At 54.3% G+C, this 22,543-nt stretch overlaps 1 protein-coding gene across 2 annotated transcripts; it reads left to right on the top strand.

Annotated features, from left to right (window-relative positions):
• Positions 1–503: 503 nt before the first annotated feature.
• Positions 504–22,543, top strand: MAP1S (microtubule associated protein 1S). Of its 2 annotated transcripts, XM_028087179.2 has the most exons (8): positions 504–635; positions 1,977–2,078; positions 3,507–3,589; positions 4,391–4,531; positions 5,137–7,489; positions 16,112–16,347; positions 16,458–16,694; positions 17,040–22,543. In XM_028087179.2, exons 1-8 carry the CDS (start codon positions 512–514, stop codon positions 17,193–17,195), a joined length of 3,432 nt encoding a protein of 1,143 aa, XP_027942980.1. In that variant the 5' UTR covers positions 504–511; the 3' UTR covers positions 17,196–22,543. The 2 variants fall into 2 exon arrangements, with proteins under 2 accessions (XP_027942980.1, XP_027942981.1); XM_028087180.2 differs by lacking the exon at positions 16,458–16,694.

The following is a 22,543-nucleotide window of genomic DNA, read 5'->3' as shown; positions in this document are numbered from 1 at the left end:
CGGAATGTACTTTCCTACCTTTAAAACTTTACACATGCTCTAACGACTGCTTCAAATGCTCTTGCCCCACCACTCATACCTGGCAAACTCCTACACATCCCTTAAAGCCCTAGCTATAAGATACCTTTCTTTTCTCTGTTCAAGCCCTGACCCAAGGAGCTAGAAGCATGTGGACCCGGTTCTGACTGGGCCTACTGTGATGCGATGAGTTCCCAGGGAGCACGTGGTAGGCATGCAGTCAAAGCTTGTTGAATGAATGGATGGATGGATGGATGGATGGATGGACGGACGAGGGAATGATCTTTTGGGAGGGGGTGGCCAAAGTGGAGAACCAAGAATCTGCCAACCACCGCGGTGCTCCCGTCCCCAGCTTCCAAGACCCGAAAGGGCCGAAAGTGCAAGTTCTAGGGGCGAGGGGGCTTCCGGGCGGGGTCTTCAGTTCTTCCGGTTCGGCCCCTTTAAGGGGCGGGGCCAGCGGGGTGGGCGCTCGGAGCGTCAGTGCGGCGCGAAGATGGCGGCGGCAGCGGCGGCGGGCCCCGGGGCGCCCCAGGCGCCGAGCTCGCTGCTGCTCGTGGTGGGCGGCGAGTGCGGGTGCTCGGGGCTGCTTACCTATGTGTTGGAGGAGCTCGAACGAGGTCGGGCCGGCCTGGGGGCGCGGGGTGCGGGAGGCGGGCGCGGCCGCGCGTCTCGGCCCGAGGGCCGGGGGGTGGGGCGGCCGGGTTGGGGGCGGGGAGGGGGGGGCGGCGGGATCCTGGGGCCGGGAGGCTCGGTCTTCCTCACCGTTAGGCGCACGGCATGGGCTGAAGCCTTGGGTGCCCACGGGGGAGGCGGCGCCCGGGCCTGGGTTGGGCTGCCCCGCCCCGACCGGGGTGCAGCTCAGGGACGGGACACGGGCCCGGGCTTTAGGACCCGCGTGATTGGGCAACACAGACGACGGCTCCTCTTCCCGCCCGCCGGGCCCGCCGGGGGGAGGGTGGGGTCGCCTCGAATTCCCCGGTCTTAGCAGCCTAGACGTCCTGGAAGAAGGAGCAGGGGTGGGGAGGCTGGGCTTGGAGCCCCGGGGCCCACTTTCCGTTGCTTCACAGGGAGCTTGCTAATTGGGGTGTGGGCGGGCGTGGCGTGCCCAGGGGATTTGGCATCTGGGGAGGTGAGTCATAGGTGCACCTGCAAGGTTCACCTGCAGCCTCTTGGCACGGTGGAACCGGCGGGTGTGGTGCACCCCACACCGTGTTTGGAGGCCATTCATTTCCCCCCTACCCCCTATCAGATGGGCAGGGCCTGCGGTCTGGCGCCTGTATTAAAAATAGGAAGGCAGCGCACACTTCTATTCTTGCGCTTGGGAATGTCGTCGTCTGTGCCTGGCTCCTCCTGGCCCCCTCCCCACCGCCCCATGCGCAGGGATAGTGTGGGGACCACAGGCAGGTTCAGCTCTGCTCTCACAGGGCCAACAGTCTGGTAGGGGGTTGGACCCAAAGTGGGCGAGGAGATGGAACAAGTTTTAAACTCACCTGCTGTCAGAAGTGCTCAGAAGGATGCAAAGGGCTGAGGACCTGAGGTTAGAGAGGCAGAGGGAAGGGCATCCTGAAAATGGGAGTCGCTGGCGCAAAGGCCAGGAGGTGGGAGCATGTTTGGCCCTGACTGGGTGGAGGAGCTGAGAGACCAGTGATGGGGGTGGGGGAGATGATGGAGGGGTCGAGATGACTGTTTAGGAGGTGGGAGCTTTCTTGTTGATGTTGAGTCTTCTCTGTGAAATGCCGAGTTATGCTTTGGGTTCCTTGACGCAGATGCAGAGAGATCCAAGGGCACTTTGGGTGGTTCTGAGTCTCATCTCCAGGCTGTTGCACTGGGGGGCAGGTTGAGGGGAGGGGCTTGGGATTGCTCCTACCTGCCAGATGCTTGTTATTGAACTATTCTGGGGACAGAGGAGCCCAGCTGATTCCCCACCTCACTTCTCCTGCCCCGCTGCCTACCAACAGGTATCCGGTCTTGGGACATTGACCCTGGCATTTGCAGCCTTGATGAGCAGCTCAAGGTTTTCGTGTCCCGGCACTCCGCCACCTTCTCCAGCATCGTGAAAGGTGAGACTGGAGACCCTGCATGCCTCAGCTGCTCCCCTTCCACTCATTCACTGGGCAGGTGTTCTCTGAGTGCCTGCTATGTGCCAGGCATGGGGGGGCAGGTATCGCTGTAAACAACGGTAATAATATGGCTGGCGGTCTACAGCGTTGGAGCAGGGGCGGGCCCTGACCCAGTGCTAACTCCCTTGGTCATCAGCTATACACGAGGCAGGAACTCGTATTTTTGTTCGCATTTTGCCGATGAGGCAGCTGAGGGGTGGGGGACAGGGCGACCTCCAAGAGTGGGTTCTTTGGATGAGAGGCATCTGGGACTGGTGTGTCAAGTGGAGGGAAGGGCCCAGGCAAAGTGAAGATATTTGAAAGTGAGGGGCTGCTGAGTGGGCCTGAAGGGTGGAGGGTGGGCCCTCTGTAGCAGGGACTGTGTCTGGCTCATGGCTGTGAGCCCCGTACAGGGCTGGGTGCACAGTAGGTGCTCAGTAGATGGGGAGCTGGGAAAGGAGCAAGATCGAGGAAGGGTTCGGGATGCCTGGGTGACCCACTGCACGGAGCAGCTGCTGGGCAGGTTCCAGGTGTCAGCCGCAGCCCCTCTTGCCTCAGCCAGCCTGTTGAGTCAGCCCCAGGCTGCTGCAGGAGGGGAAGGAAGGGCCCTTCGTCTAATTGTCCTAGCTGTTCCTGGTGGCTTCCTGACCCCTCACAGGAGTGAGGGGGCGGGGGCTGGAAATCCCATCTGCTCTGTGTGACGGTAGCAGCTACTTCCTCTCTGTTTGCCTTGGTTTCCCCACCGGAATGGGGCAATATCCGTACATGATAAGCATGTGATAAATGGATAAAAGGTTGACCAGTGCCAAAAGGTCCCCAGCCTCAGGCCTGGGGCTCCATTTTTGAAACATCTGGGCTCTGGGGGGCAGACCAGGGTTCAGATTCCAGAATCACTCCCACTCCCCTCTTTGTGGCCCAGGAGGCCTCTCTGCCCCCCATGCTTCCCTCTTTCTGGCCTCACCTGCCACTTCCTGATCCTCATACAGTCCTGCCTCGGAGTCCTTGCCCACGTCTGACCTCTTCCTGGTGTACCTTGTTGGCCCTCCCTGGGCTCAGGCTTCTTGCCTATAAAATGGGGGTGACGGTGGCATCTGCCATAGGGCTGACTGCTGTGAATTTGGGGCCTGCGAGCCTGTTGGAGGTCTGTTGTCACTGCTCGTTCCAGTGTGAGGCTTGCCAAGGCAGGTTTCCTGTTCTTGCCTCATCCTGACCTGCAGCCCTACCATGTTGATCCTCAGATGACCCCTGGCTGGGGTTCCCGGGAAGCAGAGTCCTGGAGGGGCTTGTGGCTGCCTGGAGTCACATAGGGAGGCAGGGTTCGACACTGGGACAGCCCGGCCCTGTGCACATGGCCCAGCCCCACACTCACTGCACCCAATTCCCCTACAGGCCAGCGGAGCCTTCACCACCGCGGAGACACCCTGGAGACCCTGGTCCTCCTGAACCCATCAGACAAGTCCCTATGTGACGAGGTAGGGAATAGTCCTCTCCTGGAGGGAGCAGGCTGCTGGGACCGGCACCCTCCCAAGCCTTGCCTTCCTGCCTCCCTAGCTTTGTGCTGTTTGAAATCCTCTTGACACCCACTAGCATCGCCCCCTCCTTTAGGAGGCCTCCCCAGATGGCCTTGGCTGCAGCTTATTTCCTCCTCAGGGGTGATGGTGGGAGCGGGTAAAGTCTGGAAAGACTGGAGTTTGGGAGGAAGGAACGGAGCAGGGAATGTCAGGAAGGTGGGACTTGACTGGTGTTTGCGTCTTGTGCCTCCCTCCTGACTGGGCTCCAGGAGTTGTCTAAATTGACTTCTTAACACTTGTAATTTGTGGACATATGTGTTTTTCTCCCAGTTATCCATGGGAAAGGTGAACAAGATAGGGCCCCAGGACACCCCTCTAGAGACCCTTGTACAGGTTGATTCCTCTGATCAAAAATGCTCCATTTTGTTTCCTCGGGGAACTCTGAAGGTGATAGAGCCAGACGCAGATACCCTCCTCCCCATGGCATTGAGGCTGGGCCGGAGAGACAGGTGGGCTGGAGGGAGTCCAGAAATGTGAGCTTCTAGGAAGAGGAGGCACTGGAGCCTGGCTTTAGGTTGAGCAGCAGGAGTTTGTCTGGGGTGGGGTGCAGGGCTCAGGGCCCAAAGGGTAGCCTTCCAGCCTCCTGTTGAGTAGTGGGCTGGGGTGGTTATATGTAGATTTGGGGTTGGAGGCCATTCCAAGGGGCGGTGCAGGCTTTGTCACTGCACAGAGTAGGGGCTTTAACCGTCTCCCCTTCCCCAGCTCCGGAATCTTCTGCTTGACCCTGCCCCTCACAAGCTGCTGGTACTGGCTGGGCCCTGCTTGGAAGAGACAGGGGAGCTGCTACTCCAGACAGGGGGCTTCTCGCCCCGCCACTTCCTCCAGGTCCTAGGGGACAGAGAGGTAAGTCTCCTCCTCCTCATCCTGCTTCCCCTGGCTCTGAATCCTGGCTTGTCCCCATCGGGCTGTGTGGCCCTAGTGACCTGCCCCCCCCACCACGTCCCATCCCCTCCTCTGTGGAACAGTCCCTTCTGTTGTTGGGGCTCAGTTCCCTTGCCCACTGCAGCATGTGGTTTGAGGCTAGGCCTGTAGATCAGCAGACCTCCCAGAGACTTCAAGTGGCACCCCAGGTTCTAGGTCCCAGCAGGGCAGGGTCCTTTCTAGAGTCCTTAGACTGGGTGGGGCAAATGAGCAAAACTCTGGTAAACCACCTTTTCACATTTACGAGAGTGATGCAGTGGTGGGTGAGATAAGAACCAGATGCGGAGGCAGGGGACGCAGAAGGTCTTCCCTGGAGGGAGCTGTGCTGTGGGAAGAGAACAGCAAGTGTAAAGGCCCTGGGGCAGGGAGAGTAAGAGAAAGGGTGGGGGAGGGAAGCAGGTGGTGAGGCAGGACCATACGTCTCTGTGGACTATGGGGAGGGCTGGGTTTTGTCCTAAGGGTGCCAGGGGTTGAGCAAGGGACTCTCCCAGGCCCCGGAGGCTTCTAACCATGACCGCCTTCTGCAGATCCGGGATCTCCTGGCATCCACACCCCCACCTGCAGACCTTCCCAAGCTCACCATCACCTGCCCGACCTTCGGCGACTGGGCCCAGCTGGCGCCTGAAGGGCTTGGCCTCCACAGCACGCTCCGGCTGCGGTGGAACCCGCCCATGCAGCTGCCGGCGTCCGAGGGCCTGCGCGAGTTCCTGGAGTATGTGGCGGAATCGCTGGAGCCACCGTCTCCCTTTGAGCTGCTCGAGCCGCCGGCGTCCGTGGGCTTCCTCAGGCTCGCCCGGCCTTGCTGCTACATCTTCCCTGGCGGCCTCGGCGACGCCGCCTTCTTCGCCGTCAATGGTTTCACCGTGCTGGTCAATGGTGGTTCCAACCCCAAGTCAAGCTTTTGGAAGCTGGTGCGGCACCTGGATCGGGTGGACGCCGTGCTGGTGACCCATGCGGGCGCCGACAGCCTCCCAGGCCTCAACAGTCTCCTGCGGCGCAAGCTGGCAGAGCGCGAGGAGGCGGCGGCCGGTGGGGGGTCCGGGGACGACCGGCTTCGCCGGCTCATCTCCCCCAACCTGGGGGTTGTGTTCCTCAACGCCCGCGTTGCCGCCTCTCGCCTCATGAGCGGCGAGGACGAGGCGGAGCTGGCCCTGAGCCTCCTGGCCCGGCTGGGCATCACACCACTGACTCTGAACCGCGGGCCGCTCCCGGCCGAGCCCACCGTGCTCTTCCAGAAGATGGGTGTGGGCCGGCTGGACATGTACGTGCTGCACCCGCCCGCGGCCGCTGCCGACCGCCCGCTGGCCTCTGTGTGCGCCCTGCTGGTGTGGCACCCCGCGGGCCCCACGGAGAAGGTGGTGCGCGTGCTGTTCCCTGGCTGCACTCCGCCCGCCCGCCTTCTGGACGGCCTGGTCCGCCTGCAGCACTTGGGCTTCTTGCGGGAGCCCGTGGTGACCCCCCAGGACTTGGTGGGGCCTCGACGAGCCGAGAGCAAGGAAAGCGTGGGCTCCCGGGACAGCTCGAGAAGAGAAGGCCGGACAACAGCACCCAGCAGGCCGGCCCTGGAGCGCCCCGGGCTGGCCCGGAAGGACCCGCCTCGGGTTGAGGCCCCCCGCAGGGCTGAGAAAGAAGCCAGGGTCCCCCGGGAGGTGAAGAAGGACCCCAAGCCAAGCGCCCTTCGGACCCAGCCCCGGGAGGTACGCCGGGCGGCCTCTTCTTCAGTGAGTGTGAAGAAGGCGGGTGCCCCGGCCGCCCCCAGGCCCCGCAGAGCACCCAATATCCCCCGCCCAGGGGTCCCGCCGGCGGAGAATGGGCCCCGCAGCCCCCCTAGCTTCCGGTGTGGAGAGGCCAGCCCCCCAGCAGAGGCCTGTAGTTCCCCAGCCCCCCAGCTGGTGGACACACCCAGCCAGGAGAGCAGCCTGGAGCTGGGGCTAAGCCCGGCCGGGGAGGATGGCGGCGCCTTGGAGGAGAAGGCGCTGGAACTGCTTTTGGATGCCGGCACCCCCCGGCCACGTACACCCTCGCCTACCGGAGCCCAGCAGGGCCCGACTGAGGGCAGCGGGCGGCTGTCGCTGAGCCCGCTGCGCGGCGGGGAGGCCGGGCCAGATGCCTCACCCACAGTGACCACGCCCTCGCTGCCCGCTGAGGTGGGCTCCCCACACTCCACGGAGGTAGACGAGTCCCTGTCCGTCTCCTTCGAGCAGGTGCTGCCGCCGCCACCTGCCACCACGGGCGAAGCGGGGCTGAGCCTCCCACTTCGTGGCCCCCGGGTCCGGCGATCGGCCTCCCCACACGATGTGGACCTCTGCCTGGTGTCACCCTGCGAGTTTGAGCACCGAAAGGCTGTGCCCATGGCACCAGCACCTGCATCCCCTGGCAGCTCCGATAGCAGTGCTCGGTCCCAGGAGCGGGCAGACGCTCCAGGGGCTGAGGAGACACCGCCCACATCCGTCAGCGAGTCCCTGCCCACCCTGTCTGACTCAGACCCCCTGCCTGCCGCCCCCGGCCCTGCGGACTCAGACGAGGACATGGAGGGCTTTGGGGTCCCTCGCCGCGACCCCCTGCCCGAGGCCCTCAAGTTCCCCCCACCGCTGCCCACCCCACCCAGCATCTGCATGGTGGACCCCGAGATGCTGCCCCCTGAGCAGGCCCGGCTGACGGCGGGCCTCAGCCGTACCCGGAAGTCCCTGGCCCGCCCTAACCCCAGCGCTGCCGCCGCCAAAGCCACTCCAGCGACCACTGCCAAAACCAGGGGACTGGCTGGAGGAGACCGGGCCGGTCGGCCGCTCAGCACCCGGAGTGAGCCCAGCGACAAGGGAGGTCGGGTACCTTTGTCCAGAAAGTCCTCAGTCCCCAAGACGACCGCTCGGGGCCCCTCTGGTAAGTACCCGGGAGCTGGAGTCCTGCAGTGGGTTACTGGCCCAAGTCTTTCTTCCCTACTTGCTGTGTGGCCTCAGCCACACCTGCCACCCTCTCTGGGCCTCAGTTTCTCATATAAAACGGAAGTTCTGGTTCACCATTCAGGCATTTGTAATTCCGAGGCATTCAAGCAGTGCCGTTGGGGGAAACATAAAGTGAGCATATCTGTTCTCCTGAACTTGCTGGGGCCACAGTACGTAAGAAGAAACAGGTGAAATTAATTTTATTTTATTTACTTTATTTTTTTAAAGATTTTATTTATTTATTTATATGACAGAGACACAGCGAGAGAGGGAACACAGCAGGGGGAGTGGGAGAGGGAGAAGCAGGCTTCCCCGCAGAGCAGGGAGCCCGATGCGGGGCTCGATCCCAGGACCCCGGGATCATGACCTGAGCCGAAGGCAGACGCTTAACGACTGAGCCACCCAGGCGTCCCTACTTTATTTTTTTTTTTAAGATTTTTATTTATTTATTTATTTGACAGAGACACAGCGAGAGAGGGAACACAAGCAGGGGGAGTGGGAGAGGGAGAAGCAGGCTTCCCACCAAGCAGGGAGCCCGATGCGGGGCTCGATCCCAGCACCCTGGGATCATGACATGACCTGAGCCAAAGGCAGACGCTCAATGACTGAGCCACCCCGGCGCCACTGTGTAATTAATTTTAATAGTATATTTAACCCCTTTGTGTGGAGGTTCCCAAGCCCACCACCACCAGGTTGGATGCTGGGCTGGGAGGACTAGGGATACTGTCGTCCTTGTGGCTGAACTGTATTAGAGCGAAAACATACAGAACAGAATCAGTGAGGGCAAGAGGCTTGGGGTGCGGCAGGGGCGGGGAGTCCCTAGAGGGAATCCAGGCACAGGCTTCTAGAGCCGTCTCCCAGCGTAGTCACATCATGTACCTTAATGCCGGAGTGGCGAACCGCGATGACCCATGGGAGGTGGCGCCTCTCAGGGAGGCTCATTAGAGACTGGTGTGCCCAGGGTTTCTAGTGGGGGCTGGGCACGTTGGCCCCCTCTGCCTGACATGCACCCAAATTCCAGGATTCTCAGAGAGGGGGAAGCAGGGCTTCAGCAGGAGCCGCAGCGCTGCAGGACCTGGGGTGGGGGCAGCGAGCAGCGAGGCACCCTTGCGCAGGCAGTGGGGACCTTTCTGAGATCTAAGTCCCCCAGACTCCAGCCAGGGGCCACCCTGTAAGCCGACTCTGAGGCTAGCAGTCTCGGGTATGCTGTGGTAACTTTTCTCCCGGTTTTCCTTAGTTGTGATGAAATGTACACGACATGACGTCACCGTGGCCGTTCCTAAGCACGCAGTTCAGCGTTAAGCACATTCACGTTGTGCAGCCATCACCGCCATCCCTGTGCAGGCTTCCTTTTATCTTGCAAAACTCAAACTTTGTCCCCATTAAACACTAACTCCCGTTCCTCCTCTCCCAATCCCCAGCACACACCATTCCACTTTCTGTTTCTAGGACCCTGATGATGCTAGGGACCTGTGTAAGTAAAATCATACTGTATTTGTCTTATTTCACTTAGTAGAATGTCTCCCTGGCTCATCCATGCTGTAGTCTGGGTCATAATTTTCTCCTCCCCGCCCCCCCCCCCACTTTTTGTTTAAGAATTTCCTTCCTTTTTAAGGTTGACTAATACTCCATTGTGTGGATGCACCGTATTTTGCTTATGCATTCACCCGTTGATGGACACTTGGGTTGTTTCTACCTTTTGGACTACTGTTGAATCATGTTGCTGTGAACACGGTTGGACAAATATCTTTTGGAGATCTAGCTTTCAACTCTTTTGGGTATATTCCCAGAAGGATTGCTGGATCAGATGGTAATTCTATTTTTGATTTTTTTTCGAGGAACTGCCATACTGTTCCACAGCGGCTGCACCCTGTACTCCCACCAACAGTGCAAAAACGTTCCGATTTCTCCACATCTTCGCCAACACTGTTTTCTGATTTTTTTTTTTTTGATAGTGGCCACATGATGGGTGTGAGGTGGTATTTCATGGTGGTTTTGATTTGCATTTCCCTCATTAGTGAGCATCTTTTCATGTACTGTTGGCCATTTATATATCTTTTTTGGAGAAATGTCTATTCAGGTCTTTGCCCCTTTTTGAATCCGGTTGTCTTTTTGTTGTTGGGTTATGAGAGTTCTGTATATATTCCAGGTAGTAATCCTTTATCAGTTAATACGATTTGCAAATGTTTTCTCCCATTCTGTGTGTTGCTTTTTTATTTTGTTGATAGTGTTCTTTGCACAAAAGTTTGTAATTTTCACAAAGTCCTGTTTGCCTTTTTTTTTTTCCTGTGCTTTTGGTGTCCTATCCAAAAAATCATTGCCAAATCCAATGTCGTGAAGCTTTTGTTTTGTTCTAAGAGTTTTATGGTTTTAGTTCTATATATTTTGCTCCTTGATGAATTGAGTTAATTTTTGCCTGTGGTGCTAAATAAGGGCTCAACTTCATTTTTTTGCATGTGGACATCCAGTTTTCCTAGCACCAGTCTTGGCATCCTTGTCAAACATCATTTTACCATATATGTGAAGGTTTTATTTCTGGGCTCTCTGTTCCCTTGGCCTGTTACATATCTGTCTTTATGTCAGTACCACTCTGTCCTGATTAGTATCCCTTTGTCGTGAGTTTACAAATCAGGAAGCGTGAGGCCTCCCAACTTGGTTCTTCAGTGTCTTGCCTTCCGGAATCCTTTGAGATTCCATAGGAATTTTAGGATAGATTTTTCTGTTTCTGCAAAAAGCCATTACTGGCACTTTGACCGTGACAGCATTGACTCTCTAGGTCGTTTCAGGTAGTGCCAACAGCTCAGTGGGTATTTAGTCCTCCAGTCCACAAACATGGGATGTCTTTCTGTGAATTTCTATGTCTTTTTTCATTTATTTAAGAAGTGTTTTGTAGTTCTTGTATATTTTATTTTCTTGGTTAATTTCTAAGTTATTCTTTTTTGATGCTATTGTAAATGGAATTGTTTTCTTAATTTCCTTTTCAAGTTGTTCACTATTAGCATACAGGAGCATAACTGATTTGTGTGTGTTTATTTTGTATCCAGCTACTTTGCTGGATTTGTTTATTCTAGCGGATGGTGTGTTTGTGCGCACGCGCGCATTATTTGAGTTTTCTATACTAAGAGCATATCCTCTGTGATCAGAGATAACTTTTAATTTTTTCTTTTCCGATCCAGTGCCTTTTCGTTTTCTTGCCTGATTGCCATGGCTAGCATTTCTAGTACTGTGTTGACTAGAAGTGGCAAAAGCCAACATTTCTTGCCTTGTCCCTGCTCTTAGGAAAAAAGCTTATAGTCTTTCACCACCAAGTGCGATGTGAGCTGTGGGTTTCTCATGTATGGCTTGTATTATGTTGAGGCAGTTTTTTGCTACTCCTAATTTGTTGAGGGTTTGGGAGGGTTTTTGTAAGATTTTATTTATTATTTATTTGACAGAGAGAGCGAGCGAGAACAGGAACACAAGCGGGGGGAGTGGGAGAGGGAGAAGCAGGCTTCCCGCTGAGCAGGGAGCCTGATGTGGGGCTTGATCCCAAGACCCTGGGATCATGACCTGAGCCAAAGGCAGATGCCTAACCGACTGAGCTACACAGGCGCCCAGAGGGTTTTTTTTTTTTAATCTTTTTATTTAGAGGGTTTTTAATCATGAAAGAGTGTTGAATTTTGTCTAATGCCTTTTCTGTAACAATTGAAATGATTATTTTTTTTATCCTTCATTTTGTTAATGTGGTGTATTGTGTTGATTTTTCTCTTTTTTTAAGATTTTATTTTTAAGGGGCACCTGGGTGTCTCAGTCAGTTAAGCATCTGCCTTTGGCTCGGGTCATGATCCCAGAGTCCTGGGATTGAGCCCCGCATCGGGCTGCCTGCTTAGCAAGGAGCCTGCTTCTCCCTCTCCCTCTACTGCTCCCCCCCGCTGTGCTCTCTCACACTTGCTGTCTCTCAAATAAATAAATAAGTAAAATGTTTCAAAAAATTTTTTTTTATTTTTAAGTAATCTGTATACCCAATGTGGGCCTATATTGACTCTTTTTTTTTTTTTTTGGTATGTTGAACCATACATCCCAGGGATAAATCCCACTTGATCATAGTGTCTGATCCTTTTACTATGCTGCTGAATTTGGCTTGCTAATATTTGTTGAAGATTTTTGCATCAAGGTTCATAAGGGATATTGGTTTGTAGTTTTCTTCCTAGTGTGTTTGTCTGACCTTGGCCTCAGGGCAACACTAGCCTCAGAATGAGTTAGGATGTGTTCCCTGCTCTTCAGTGTTTTTGGAAAAGTTTGAGAAGGATCAGTGTTAGTTCTTCTTTAAATGTTTGGTGGAGGGGCGCCTGGGTGGCTCAGTCATTGAGCATCTGCCTTCGGCTCAGGTCGTGGTCCCAGGGTCCTGGGATCGAACCCTACATCGGGCTCCCTGCTCGGCGGGAAGCCTGCTTCTCCCTCTCCTGCTCCCCCTGCTTGTGTTCCCTCTCTCGCTGTGTCTCTCTCTGTCAAATAAATAAATAAATAAAATCTTTAAAATAAGTAAATAAAATGAATGTTTGGTGGAAACTTAATGAAGCTGAGGAGGGTTTTAATTACTGATTCAATCTCCTTACTAACAATGAATCTGTTCAGCTTTTCTGTTTCTTTGTGATTTGGGTCTTGGTAGATTTTGTGTTTCTAGGAACCTGTGTGTTTTTTCTGGGTCATCGAGTTCGGTGGTTGTACAGCTGTTCACAGTACTCTCATAATGCTTTCTGTGTCCGTAGAGTTGGTAATAGTGTCCCCACTCTTACTTCTGAACTTAGTTATTTGAGTCTTCTCTTTTTTTCCTTAGTCTAGCTAAAGGGCTGTCAAGTTTGTTAATCGCTTTGAAGAACCAACTTGCGGTTTTATTGATTATCTTTTGTGTTTTTCTAGTCTCAATTTTTAAAAATCTCTGCTCTTTATTATTTCCTTTTTTCTGCTGGCTTTGGATTTCCTTTTGTTCTTTTTCTAGCTCCTTAGGTTGAAGGGTTGTCACGTTGAGATGTTCTTTTTTTAATATAAAATATTTATAGCCATCAACTTTCCCTTTATCTCTGCTTTCTCTCAAAGAGATTCTCTCTTTGTCTTTCAGCAGTCGGATTATAGCGGGTCTCACTGGGTCTCTTTGAGGTCGTCCCACTGGGAATTTGTTGAGCTTTTTGGACGTTCATACTAACACCTTTCATCAAATATGGAAAGTTTGGGGCCATTATTTCTTCAAGTAGTCGTTCTGCCCTTCACTCCCCTGGGCCTCCGTGTGCGCGTGGGCCTTTGCCCTACAAGTCCCTTAGGCCGCTGTTCACTGTCGTCAGTCATCTCTCCGTGTTCCTCACACGCGGTAATTGCCATCACCCTATCATCAAAAATCACTGTTCAAATCATGAATTCCTCTGGTGAATTTTCATTTCAGTTACTGTACTTTTCAGCTGCAGAATTTCTTTTGGGTTTATTTCTATGTGTTCTACATCCTTAGTGACATTTCTGTTTTGTTAATGCAGCGTTCTCTTGCACGTCTTTCTTTCTGTGAGCATCTTTAAGACCATTGTCTTATACAGTTTTTGTCCAGTAAGCCCACCGTCAGGCCTTTCTGGTTTCTGTTGATTTTTTTTTTCTTTTTTTCCTTTGAATAAGCTGTACTTTTCCTTTTTCTTTGTATGCCTTTTGATTGTTGCTGTTGTTGAAAATTGGACATTCAAATTTAATAATGTGTTAACTCTGGAAATCCAAATCTCCCCCTTCCCCAGGGGAGGTTTGTGTGGCTTCTCTGGTTAATTGCTGCTTCTCTGCTGGGGGTCAGTCTGAGGTAGACACTGAGGGTCGGGCGCCTGGGTGGCTCAGTTGGTTAAGCGACTGCCTTCAGCCCAGGTCATGATCCTGGGGTCCTGGGATCGAGTCCCACATCAGGCTCCCCCTGCTCTGCAGGGAGCCTGCTTCTCCCTCTCCCTCTGCCTGCCACTCCCCCTGCTTGTGCTCTCTCTGTCTCTCTCAGTCAAATAAATAAAATCTTAAAAAAAAAAAAAAGAAGGAAGGAAACTGAGGGTCTTCTCAAGTCCTGTCTGAACCTGTACCTTTTTGCCATGTGTGTGGTGACTACCCTAAATCTCCTGTATATGCAGTGACTTTTTTCTTTTCCTTAAGGTTTTTTGTTTTTGTTTTTTTTAAAGATTTTATTTATTTGACAGAGAGACACAGCGAGAGAGGGAACACAAGCGGGGGTGGGAGAGGGAGAGGGAGAAGCAGGCTTCCCGCCGAGCAGGGAGCCCGATGCGGGGCTCAATCCCAGGACCCTGGGATCATGACCTGAGCCGAAGGCAGATGCTTAACGACTGAGCCACCCAGGCACCCCTTCCTTAAGGTTTTTATTTAATTCCAGTATAGTTAACATACAGTGTTACATTAGTTTCAGGTGTACGATACAGTGCTTCGGTACAGTGGCTTTTGAGTGGCCTAGTCCTTACACGTCTGGCTCCCAAAAGGGGGAAAAAGCGAAAAATGAAGGGAGGTGGGAGGGAGAAAGGGTGAAAAAATGTTCCCAGTCCTTTCAGTCTCCCTTAAGTTGGGGGGGCGGGCTGGCAGCACGACTGTCCTGTCGTCTAGGTAAGGCAGATTCCTGGTGCTTCCTGCTGCACCCTCATCCCCGAATCCTGCTGAATTCACTCTGTCCTGCGTGCTACCATATCAGACTATTCCAACACATCATCAATATGAAAAATTACTAGCTAGTTCTGCTTCTCGTTGCCACACTTAAGTCCTGGATGCCTGGGGGCACCCAGGTGGCTCAGTCGGTTCGGTGTCTGCCTTGGGCTCAGGTCATGATCCTGGGATCCTGGGATTGAGCCCCGCATTGGGCTCCTTGCTCAGCGGTGGGGGGCTGCTTCTCCCTCGGCCTGCCCCCGCCCCCGACTCATGCTTGTGCTCTTGCTCTCTCTGAAATAAATATATAAATCTTTAAAAAAAAAAAAAAAAGTCCTGGGTGCCTTGCATGTGTTTTGCAACCCCTGCTCATCTCAGTCTCAGCTCATACCTGCCGTGTTGCAGTGGTTGGTGACACTGTGGAGGGCAGTGCAGGCCTAGAAGTACCAGGGGGCTGGTGGGAGAGCAGCGATGATGGTTAGCAGTGATCATAACTTGAGCTCGTTTCCTGAGTGCTTGCTCACCTGTTCTGGGTACCTGGGTGGCCCTGACCGTAGTTCTGGCTTCTCTCGCCCCATGGCCTGTCATTGGTTCCTAGCCTCAGTGCCCACCTGAGCTGCCACTTCTTAACCTTCTTGGGCACATTCCAAGGGAGGCACCGGATGGGGTCAGGGATCCCCAGCACGGTGGCAGGTGCTACCCAGGCCTGTGGGGCAGGGCTGGCACCCGGAGGCTGGGAGTCATCCGAGGCTCTTTCTGCCAGGGCATTTGGCCACTTGGGGTCTCCTTCTCCTGCTGCCTCGGACAGACTGACCCTCTGTGCTGGTGTCAGCAAACTGTGTCTCAGAAGAGCAGAAGATAAACATTTTCAGCTTTGCAGGCCAGATGGCCTCTGTCCCAAGGACTCAACTCTGCACTGTGGCAGAACAGCAGCTTAGGATGTAACCAAACGGGCATTCTTGTAGAACTACGTTTACAAAAGCCGACCGTGCTGCCGGTCCCTGCTCTACCCCTGTCCTCCTGCCCACGCTCCCCTCATCTTCCCTTCCCTGTTGCGCCTCTGCGGCTCCTGTCTCCCTTGCGCCTTCCATAGCCACGGTGGCTTTCTCTTCCTGAGTCTTTTAAGATCCTCACCACTGCTGTTCCCAGCTATGAGTGAAGGATGCCACTTGCCTAGAGCTGGGGGATTCATTCATTCTACATATGCCCCGGCAGCCCTCTGGACCCACACCCTGAGCTGGGCAATGTTTATGATCATAAGATGCCCAGCATCTGGCTGGGATTCCTGGACCTAAGATCCAGGTATGTCTTCAATCAGTTGATTATGAGACACACCTGGGACTGGTGGCCTCATCCCCCTTTGCATAGGCTCTGGATTCAAGGCCATGCATGAGGCTCTGAGAGCTGTGCCACATCCTGGGTCTCCCTCTTGCAATTCTGTCCCTACCACACCAACTCTGTCTCCCCATTGCCCTTGGCAGCAGGGATTTTTGTCTCTCTCACTTACTGCTGTGTCCCCAGTGCCTAATGCCCAGGAGGGCTCGATAAATGCCCCATGAGTAGAACAGATGGATGCTGCAGAGGCAGCAGATTGTTCTAGGTACCGATCGCTTTGGGAGCTGAAGCTCTAAAAACCTCCTCTTGCAGGAAGCCCTCCCTGATTGCCCCTTCCTACCTTCCTTACCTCTGGCCCTGGGTATGTCTGTGTCCAGGGACTAGCCAGGGAGGGTCCAGGCCACTGAAGATATGACCAGGGGTATCTGTATAGTTCACTGAATAACTGCCCACACCCCGGAGAGCTTGTCAACTATAACCACTTGGAGGGGTGTAGTCAGAGCTGGGAACCCCTTCCTGGGCCCTGGGTCTCGGCCCCTTCCTGGTCCCAGGAGCTCGGGACTGACGCCATCCTTCTTGCCCACAGGGTCAGCTGGCAGCCGACCGGGGGGGTCAGCAGCCCCTCCCGGCTCCCCTGTCTACCTCGACCTGGCCTACCTGCCCAGCGGGAGCAGCGCCCGGCTGGTGGACGAGGAGTTCTTCCGGCGGGTGCGTGCACTCTGCTATGTCATCAGTGGCCAGGACCAGCGCAAGGAAGAGGGCATGCGGGCCGTCCTGGACGCACTGCTGGCTGGCAAACAGCAGTGGGACCGTGACCTCCAGGTGCGTGACCACCCCAGGGCCTCAGGCAGTCTTGGCACAAGGTGGGACCCACACCTCCTGATACCTTCCTGTTGAACGTCCTCTTATGTGCGACCTTCACCCACCCACAGAGGCAGCAGGGCTCAGAGAGGCTAAGCTGTGTCCCCAAGGCCATGGAAACAAAGGCATACGCAGAGGTGTCCACTTCGTCTGTCTGCAGCAGCCTGGGTGCATGTGCTGGGCAGGACTGGTGTGATGGGCCAGGAGGAAGAGGCGAGGTGTCAGTGCAGCTGACAAAGGGGAGAATTGAGCCTGTGGGCTGGGGTTGTCCCCAGAGGAGGCCTGGAAGCAGAGCCTTGGAGCGTGAGGCAAGTTTGGGTAGAAGCAGCAGATTCCAGGTCCCTGGCCACCCGTGCTGCGTGTGGGCCGGCCGGCGGGAGATCAAGCCTGGCATGTGCAGGGGAGGAGCCAGAGGGAGTCCTGCTCTCCTGTGCTGTGAGAGGCTCCCTTCCCCTGGGTGCTGTGGGGAAGAGAAGGGGCTTCGGGGATGAGCTGGCCCCCAGCTACAGACGTCCAGGCGGGAGAGAAGGGAAGCCGAGCAGATGTGTTCAGGAGAAGGCCCTAGAGATGCTGGGAGTGGAGTCGGGGGCGGGGCCGGGAGGGTAGAGGGGACCCCCTCCCCCTCACCGTCAGGCCGTCTGTCCCACCTGCAGGTGACCCTGATCCCCACCTTTGATTCCCTGGCGCTGCACGAGTGGTACGAGGAGACGCATGCGCGGCACCAGGCGCTGGGCATCACCGTGCTGGGCAGCAACAGCACCGTGTCCATGCAGGACGAGGCCTTCCCCGCCTGCAAGGTGGAGTTCTAGCTCCAGGCCAGCCTCCTGCCCCCACCCCACCCCCCCGCCCCAGCCCGGAGTCGGCTGCTGCCTGAGACTCCCCTGCATCAGAAATAAACCAGGTACCCCACTCGGCCGTGGCCTCCATTCCTTCTGCTGACAGGAGACTTGGCAACGTCCGGGGCTGTTGTCATCACTGTGCCGGCCCCCAGTTCGGGGGGAGGCACGCTCTGGCCTCCGTGTGGCGGATGGGAACCCCCGGCCCCGGGGGAGGGTGTGCCTCTCTGGCAGGGACCACCGGCAGCTGTTCGTGCTGCTGACCTTGAGGAGCTGATTTTCCCCGTGGGGAAGCTGGTTCCCCTGGGCAGCCGCTGGACCCCCACCACACACCAGTCCGTGACCAAGGTGAGATTGGAACCCCAGGCTCTGTGCTCCAAAGCTGGAAAACAGGTTCCTCTCCGTTTCTAGAGATGACTGATGCTCCTGGCCGGGAGTCCCATGCTACAGAGAGGTCTTAAAGAAGAATCGGAAACCCAGTGGTCACAAAACGTCAGTTTCTGAAGACCCCCCTTCCCTGCACTCTGCATGTGTGCACATTCAAGGATATGCCACGTGCCCTGGCGTGGATGGCGACCCAGAAAGCATACATCTGTCCTGTCACCCGATGTCTGGGAGTGTCACCGAGTAGAGAGATGGAATTAAGTGAGGGATCTTGGGATTATCTGGATGGGCCCTAAACCCAATGACAGGTGTCCTTATAAGAGACAAAAGAGGTGACATTGAGAGAGGAAGGCCGTGTGGAGATGGAGGCAGAGATTGGGGCGATGGGGCCACAAGCCGAGGAGCACTGGAGCCTCCAGAAGCTGGGAGGGGTGAGGAGTGGTCCTCCCCTAGAACTTTCTGAAGGAAGCAACCCCGCTGGCAACTTGATTTCAGAGTCAGCCTCCAGAAGTGTGTGAGAGTGAACCGTTGTTTGGGGTACTTTGCGACGGCGGCCCCAGAGGAGCTGGTGGGCACACGGCTCCCTTCCCTGGCCGCGGTGGCCCGAATCACTGCGTGTGGCTGCGGAGCGTCTCCCGCAGAGGACTCGGAGTTTCTCGCAGCTCTGGAGGCTGGAAGTCAGGGTGCCGGCAGGGCCGGGGTCTGGTCAGGAGGCTTCCTGGCTTGCACATGGCTGCCTTCTGGCCGGGTGCTCACATGGAGCGGGAGGGGCGTGGGGGCACGTTCTCTGACCTCCCCTTCTTAGGAGAGCACTGACCCCATTGTGAGCCCCCCCTTCACTACCTGCTAATCTCCCGGAGTCCCCACGTCCAGAGACACTGTCACGACACCATCACGATGGGGAGTTGGGCTTAAACATAGGAGTTGAGGCGGGGGGTCTGTATGGTTAGGGCTCAGCCTGTCAGTATCCAGCGTCTGGTTGGACTGGCCCCTGTGGTTGCACACCCTTCGGCAACACCCATCAGGAAACTGAAAAAAGTAAAGGTTTCTTACCAACAAGACCTGGAGCTCCCACAGCACCCCCAGGGCGGGCCACACAGTGAGGGGGTGGGAGGTTCCCTGGCTGGGCCTCTGCTTTTACTGGGGTCCAGGATGGGGGCGTGGGGTTCCCAGGGCTCATTGCTTATGGTAAAACTAAAACATAGGAGTGGGAATTTAAAGCGCCAGAAGGGAAAAAACAAGTGGCCCCAAAGGCCAGTTCTCAAAAGCAACCAAGAGCTCTCAAACAAGGCAGCCTGGGGGGCGGGGGGGGCCGGAGAGCTGGCTGTTTATCAAGCGGTGTGGCTGGCAGATAGGTTTATTCCAGATAGCTACCTTTGAAGCGGATGCCTGGGCAATCAAAGCTTAAGTCAGACACTTAAATTACAAGAAGAAAAAACACCCAGGGGGCACACAGTTCAGTCCAGAGCTGTCAGCGGCAGCAGGCAGGGAGATGGCTACAAAGGGTTGGTGTGGGGGACCTGACTGCTTCCTGTGGGCGCCACCGAACTGGTGTCGGGCTGTCTTCATGTGGGATGTTGGGGCTTGACGGGGCCAGGCTGTTGGGAAGTGCAGACGGACATCAGGAGAGCCCGTCCGGGACCCACAGGGATGGGACCCACCAGGGCGCTGTGGGTGGGGCCGGGGCCCAGCTCAGCACACAACGGCCCCGGGAACAGGGGAGCAGCAGTCTGGGGGAGCTGCTCAGCACCTGGGACCTGGATCTGCGACCCTGCGCCCACTTGGTTGTCGCTGCACCCGCCTCCCACCGCTCACAGGGAAGGGGAGTGCTGGTGTTTCGCTGGGCATGGTGTGTGGTGTGGGGACAGCCGGCCCCCCCACTTCCGCTGCCGGGCGTGCAGGCTGTGGCCCCTTGCCCGCTTTTTCCTGTTGCCAGGTAAGGGTGGGCTTCTCAGCCCCGGGGCGTTAGAGTGGGTCACTGTGTATACAGGAGGCCACACGGCCCAAGGTTTCACTTTGGCCAAATGCCGAGTGACAGGTGCCACCTCCCATTCTCATTTCATTTGTTTTATTACTAGGGAGGTTTTCTAAAATGTATTTTATCTGTAATGGGCTGCTTCGACTGTTCTATTACATGGGCATCTTTTTTTCAGTTATACATCATAATTTTGCTTTTTAAATACACTTTTTAGGGGTGCCTGGGTGGCTCAGTCGGATAGGCGTCTACCTTCGGCTCAGGTCAGATCTATACATCAGGTGATGGCACTGAGTCCTGCATCGGGCTCCCTGCTTCTCCCTCTGCCTGCAGCTCCCCCCCCCCACCCCCGCTTGTGCGAGTGCACGTGTGCTCTCTCTGACAAATAAATCTTTAAAAAAAAAATACACTTTAGGGCGCCTGGGGGGCTCAGTTGGTTAAGCGACTGCCTTCGGCTCAGGTCATGATCCAGGAGTCCCTGGATCGAGTCCCGCATCGGGCTCCCTGCTCGGCGGAGAGCCTGCTTCTCCCTCTGACCCACCCCCCTCTTGTGCTCTCTCTCTCATTCTCTCTGTCGCAAATAAATAAATAAAAATCTTTTAAAAAAATACACTTTAAAAAATTTTTAATTGTGCTAAACGACATAAAACAAAATTTACCATCTTAACCATTAAGCTTTTTGTGGTAAGCTTTTTTACCAGATTGAGCTCTCAATTTCATGACGACTCTTTCTGTAAACATTTTATTTTTACGGTTTCAAACCACAGTTTTTAAACGTCTTTTGTGTTTTGAGAGGCCTTTCTCGCAGCTGACACAAATTCTCCCATGGTTTTTTTCTCTCTGCTTATAATTTTAAGTTTTATTTTTATCCATCTAGGCCTTATTTAGAGATGAAGAGAAATGGAGGGGTGGCCAGGCCCAAAGGGCCAGCCGATTTTCCCCAGGCCGGGTACAGATTTTATATACTCCCTCCTCCCTAAATAAGACCCTAGTGTGTTGGCCTCTGTTTCTGCATCTGCTCTAATCCATCACCGGCTTTTCTGGTCCTCTCCTGGCTATTTCTTTGGTGTGGTCCTGTGTGTCTTCATAGCTGCTCAGCAGGTTCTTTCTCCTTAAATTTTATTTTTTCCCTTCACAAATTCCCAGCTGTTTTCACAAGCTCATTCCTCTTGGGAGTTCTAGAAGCTTCATGGAGGGGGCCCAAACACATGCTGTAAGAAATGTTACAGGGGCGCCTGGCTGGCTCAGAGCATGCGGCTCTTGATCTTGGGGTCGTGAGTTTGAGCCCCATGTTGGGTGTGGAGATTACTTTAAAAATAAAATCTTAAAAAAAAAAAAAACAAGTATAAACTTCTGCTTTTGGCCAGATAGTAGACTAGATTCTCAAACTGATCCTCCAAGAAGAAGAGCGAAAATTACTATGTAAAAATGAGTTAAATCCTGATTACTGTGTCTGTGAGCAACCAGAGGCCAGAATGTCAGCTTAGGCAGGAGCCCCAGGAAGGAAGCAGCTTTTGTGTTAGACAAGGTGGGTTTGGTCTTCTGTTTTCACGGGCCTTCACTAGGGTGGCTCTGTTAAGACCTCAGAGGGTGAAGTCAAAATCAAAATAAGATTTCCCCAGGCATGGAAAGGAAACTTGATTATCTCTAGCCTGGCTGTTGGGAGGAAGAGGGGGGAGAATCTAGTCTGGTGAATGGTGACCTTACTCGAGTCTGCAACTCCAGCATTACTTGGGTGGCCAGAGGCCTCCAGTGGACGAAATGGTTTAAAGCTGCCCAGGGTGGTGATGACCCTGGAGGTCTGCTGGATGAGCCTTCAACCCTAGCCTTGAAGAACTCGCCCAGTCCCATCCCAGGAACTGTGTATGAGCGGCATCAAAACTCACAACCTGTCCTTGTGCTTGGGAGCCAAGGGACACAAAAGAAGCAGAGACTTCCAGTGTTGGCATCATCAGACCCAGAATTGGTGTGTTTAATCCTGAAGTGTGAACAAGGAGCAGGGCATATGTAGAAGAGCCAAATAGAACTAAGAAATTGGCAAATGGTGGAGATTTCGAACACTGGACACAGCTAACAGTGGATTTCAGCTAGCCAAAGAGAAAACTGGTGAGCTAGAAGATGGAGTGCAGTGAATTTCCCAAACATGGGAGGAGAAGGGAGGTTAAGGGATGGAGAGAGAGCAGAGGCACACTGAAGAGGATGAGGTGGAGAACTTTCCAGAACTGATGAGAAACACCAATTCACCAGGACTCAGAAAGCCAACCACATCCCAAGCAAGGTGTATTAAAAAAACAGCTGATTCGGGGCTGAAAACTACAGTCAGCATGGAAAGCAATAACGATGTTGGAGAGCCAACTTCTCAGTCCCACGGCCTGGAACTCAGGACCCACAGGGGCACCACCTTCAAGGCTCTGAGAGAAAGCAGCAGCCCAGAGATGAGATGCTCACCCAACAGAAATATCTTTTGAGAAGGATAGAGAAGTGAAGCCCCTCGTTGAACAAAACTCTAAGGGAACTGTTTTGGGCAGAAAGAAAATGAACCAGGTAAGAGTGCGGACACGCAGGAGGAGGCAGTGAGCAAAAAGGTGAGAAGTGCAACTGAAAGAACATCACCTTCATTAGCAAGAATTGTAAGGTCCAATGTGTAGGATTAAATTCTCAAATTTGACAACAATGGCAAAAAATAGTTGAATGGAGTAAGGTTTTTAAATCTTTGTAGAGGCATGCCTCATTTTACTGCGTTTCTACAAAGTGAAGGCAACTCTGCATTAAACAAGTCTATCAGCACCATTTTTGCAACAGCATCTGCTCACTTTGTGTCTCTTTGTCACATTTTGGTAATTCTTGGCAATATTTCCAACTCTTACTATATTTGTCACGGTGATCTGTGATCAGTGGTTACAACTTTGAAAACTCAAATGATGTTTATCATTTTTTAGCAATAAAAGACAGTTTTAATTAA

This window comes from Eumetopias jubatus, unplaced genomic scaffold, assembly GCF_037043125.1.
Source record: "Eumetopias jubatus isolate StellerSeaLion01/CBP00866 unplaced genomic scaffold, mEumJub1_p1.0 scaffold_1, whole genome shotgun sequence".
NCBI classification, from domain to species: domain Eukaryota; kingdom Metazoa; phylum Chordata; class Mammalia; order Carnivora; family Otariidae; genus Eumetopias; species Eumetopias jubatus.
Note: the sequence above shows the minus strand (reverse complement) of the source record. Positions and strands in the feature narration are given on the sequence as shown.

Bases quoted from the DNA above. Each gene is read 5' to 3' on its own strand.
- MAP1S (XM_028087179.2), top strand. From the start codon at position 512: ATGGCGGCGGCAGCGGCGGCGGGCCCCGGGGCGCCCCAGGCGCCGAGC. The intron at 636-1,976 runs GTCGGGCCGGCC...GCCTACCAACAG, and splicing joins GTTGGAGGAGCTCGAACGAG to GTATCCGGTCTTGGGACATT. The intron at 16,348-16,457 runs GTGCGTGACCAC...ACCCACCCACAG, and splicing joins AGTGGGACCGTGACCTCCAG to AGGCAGCAGGGCTCAGAGAG.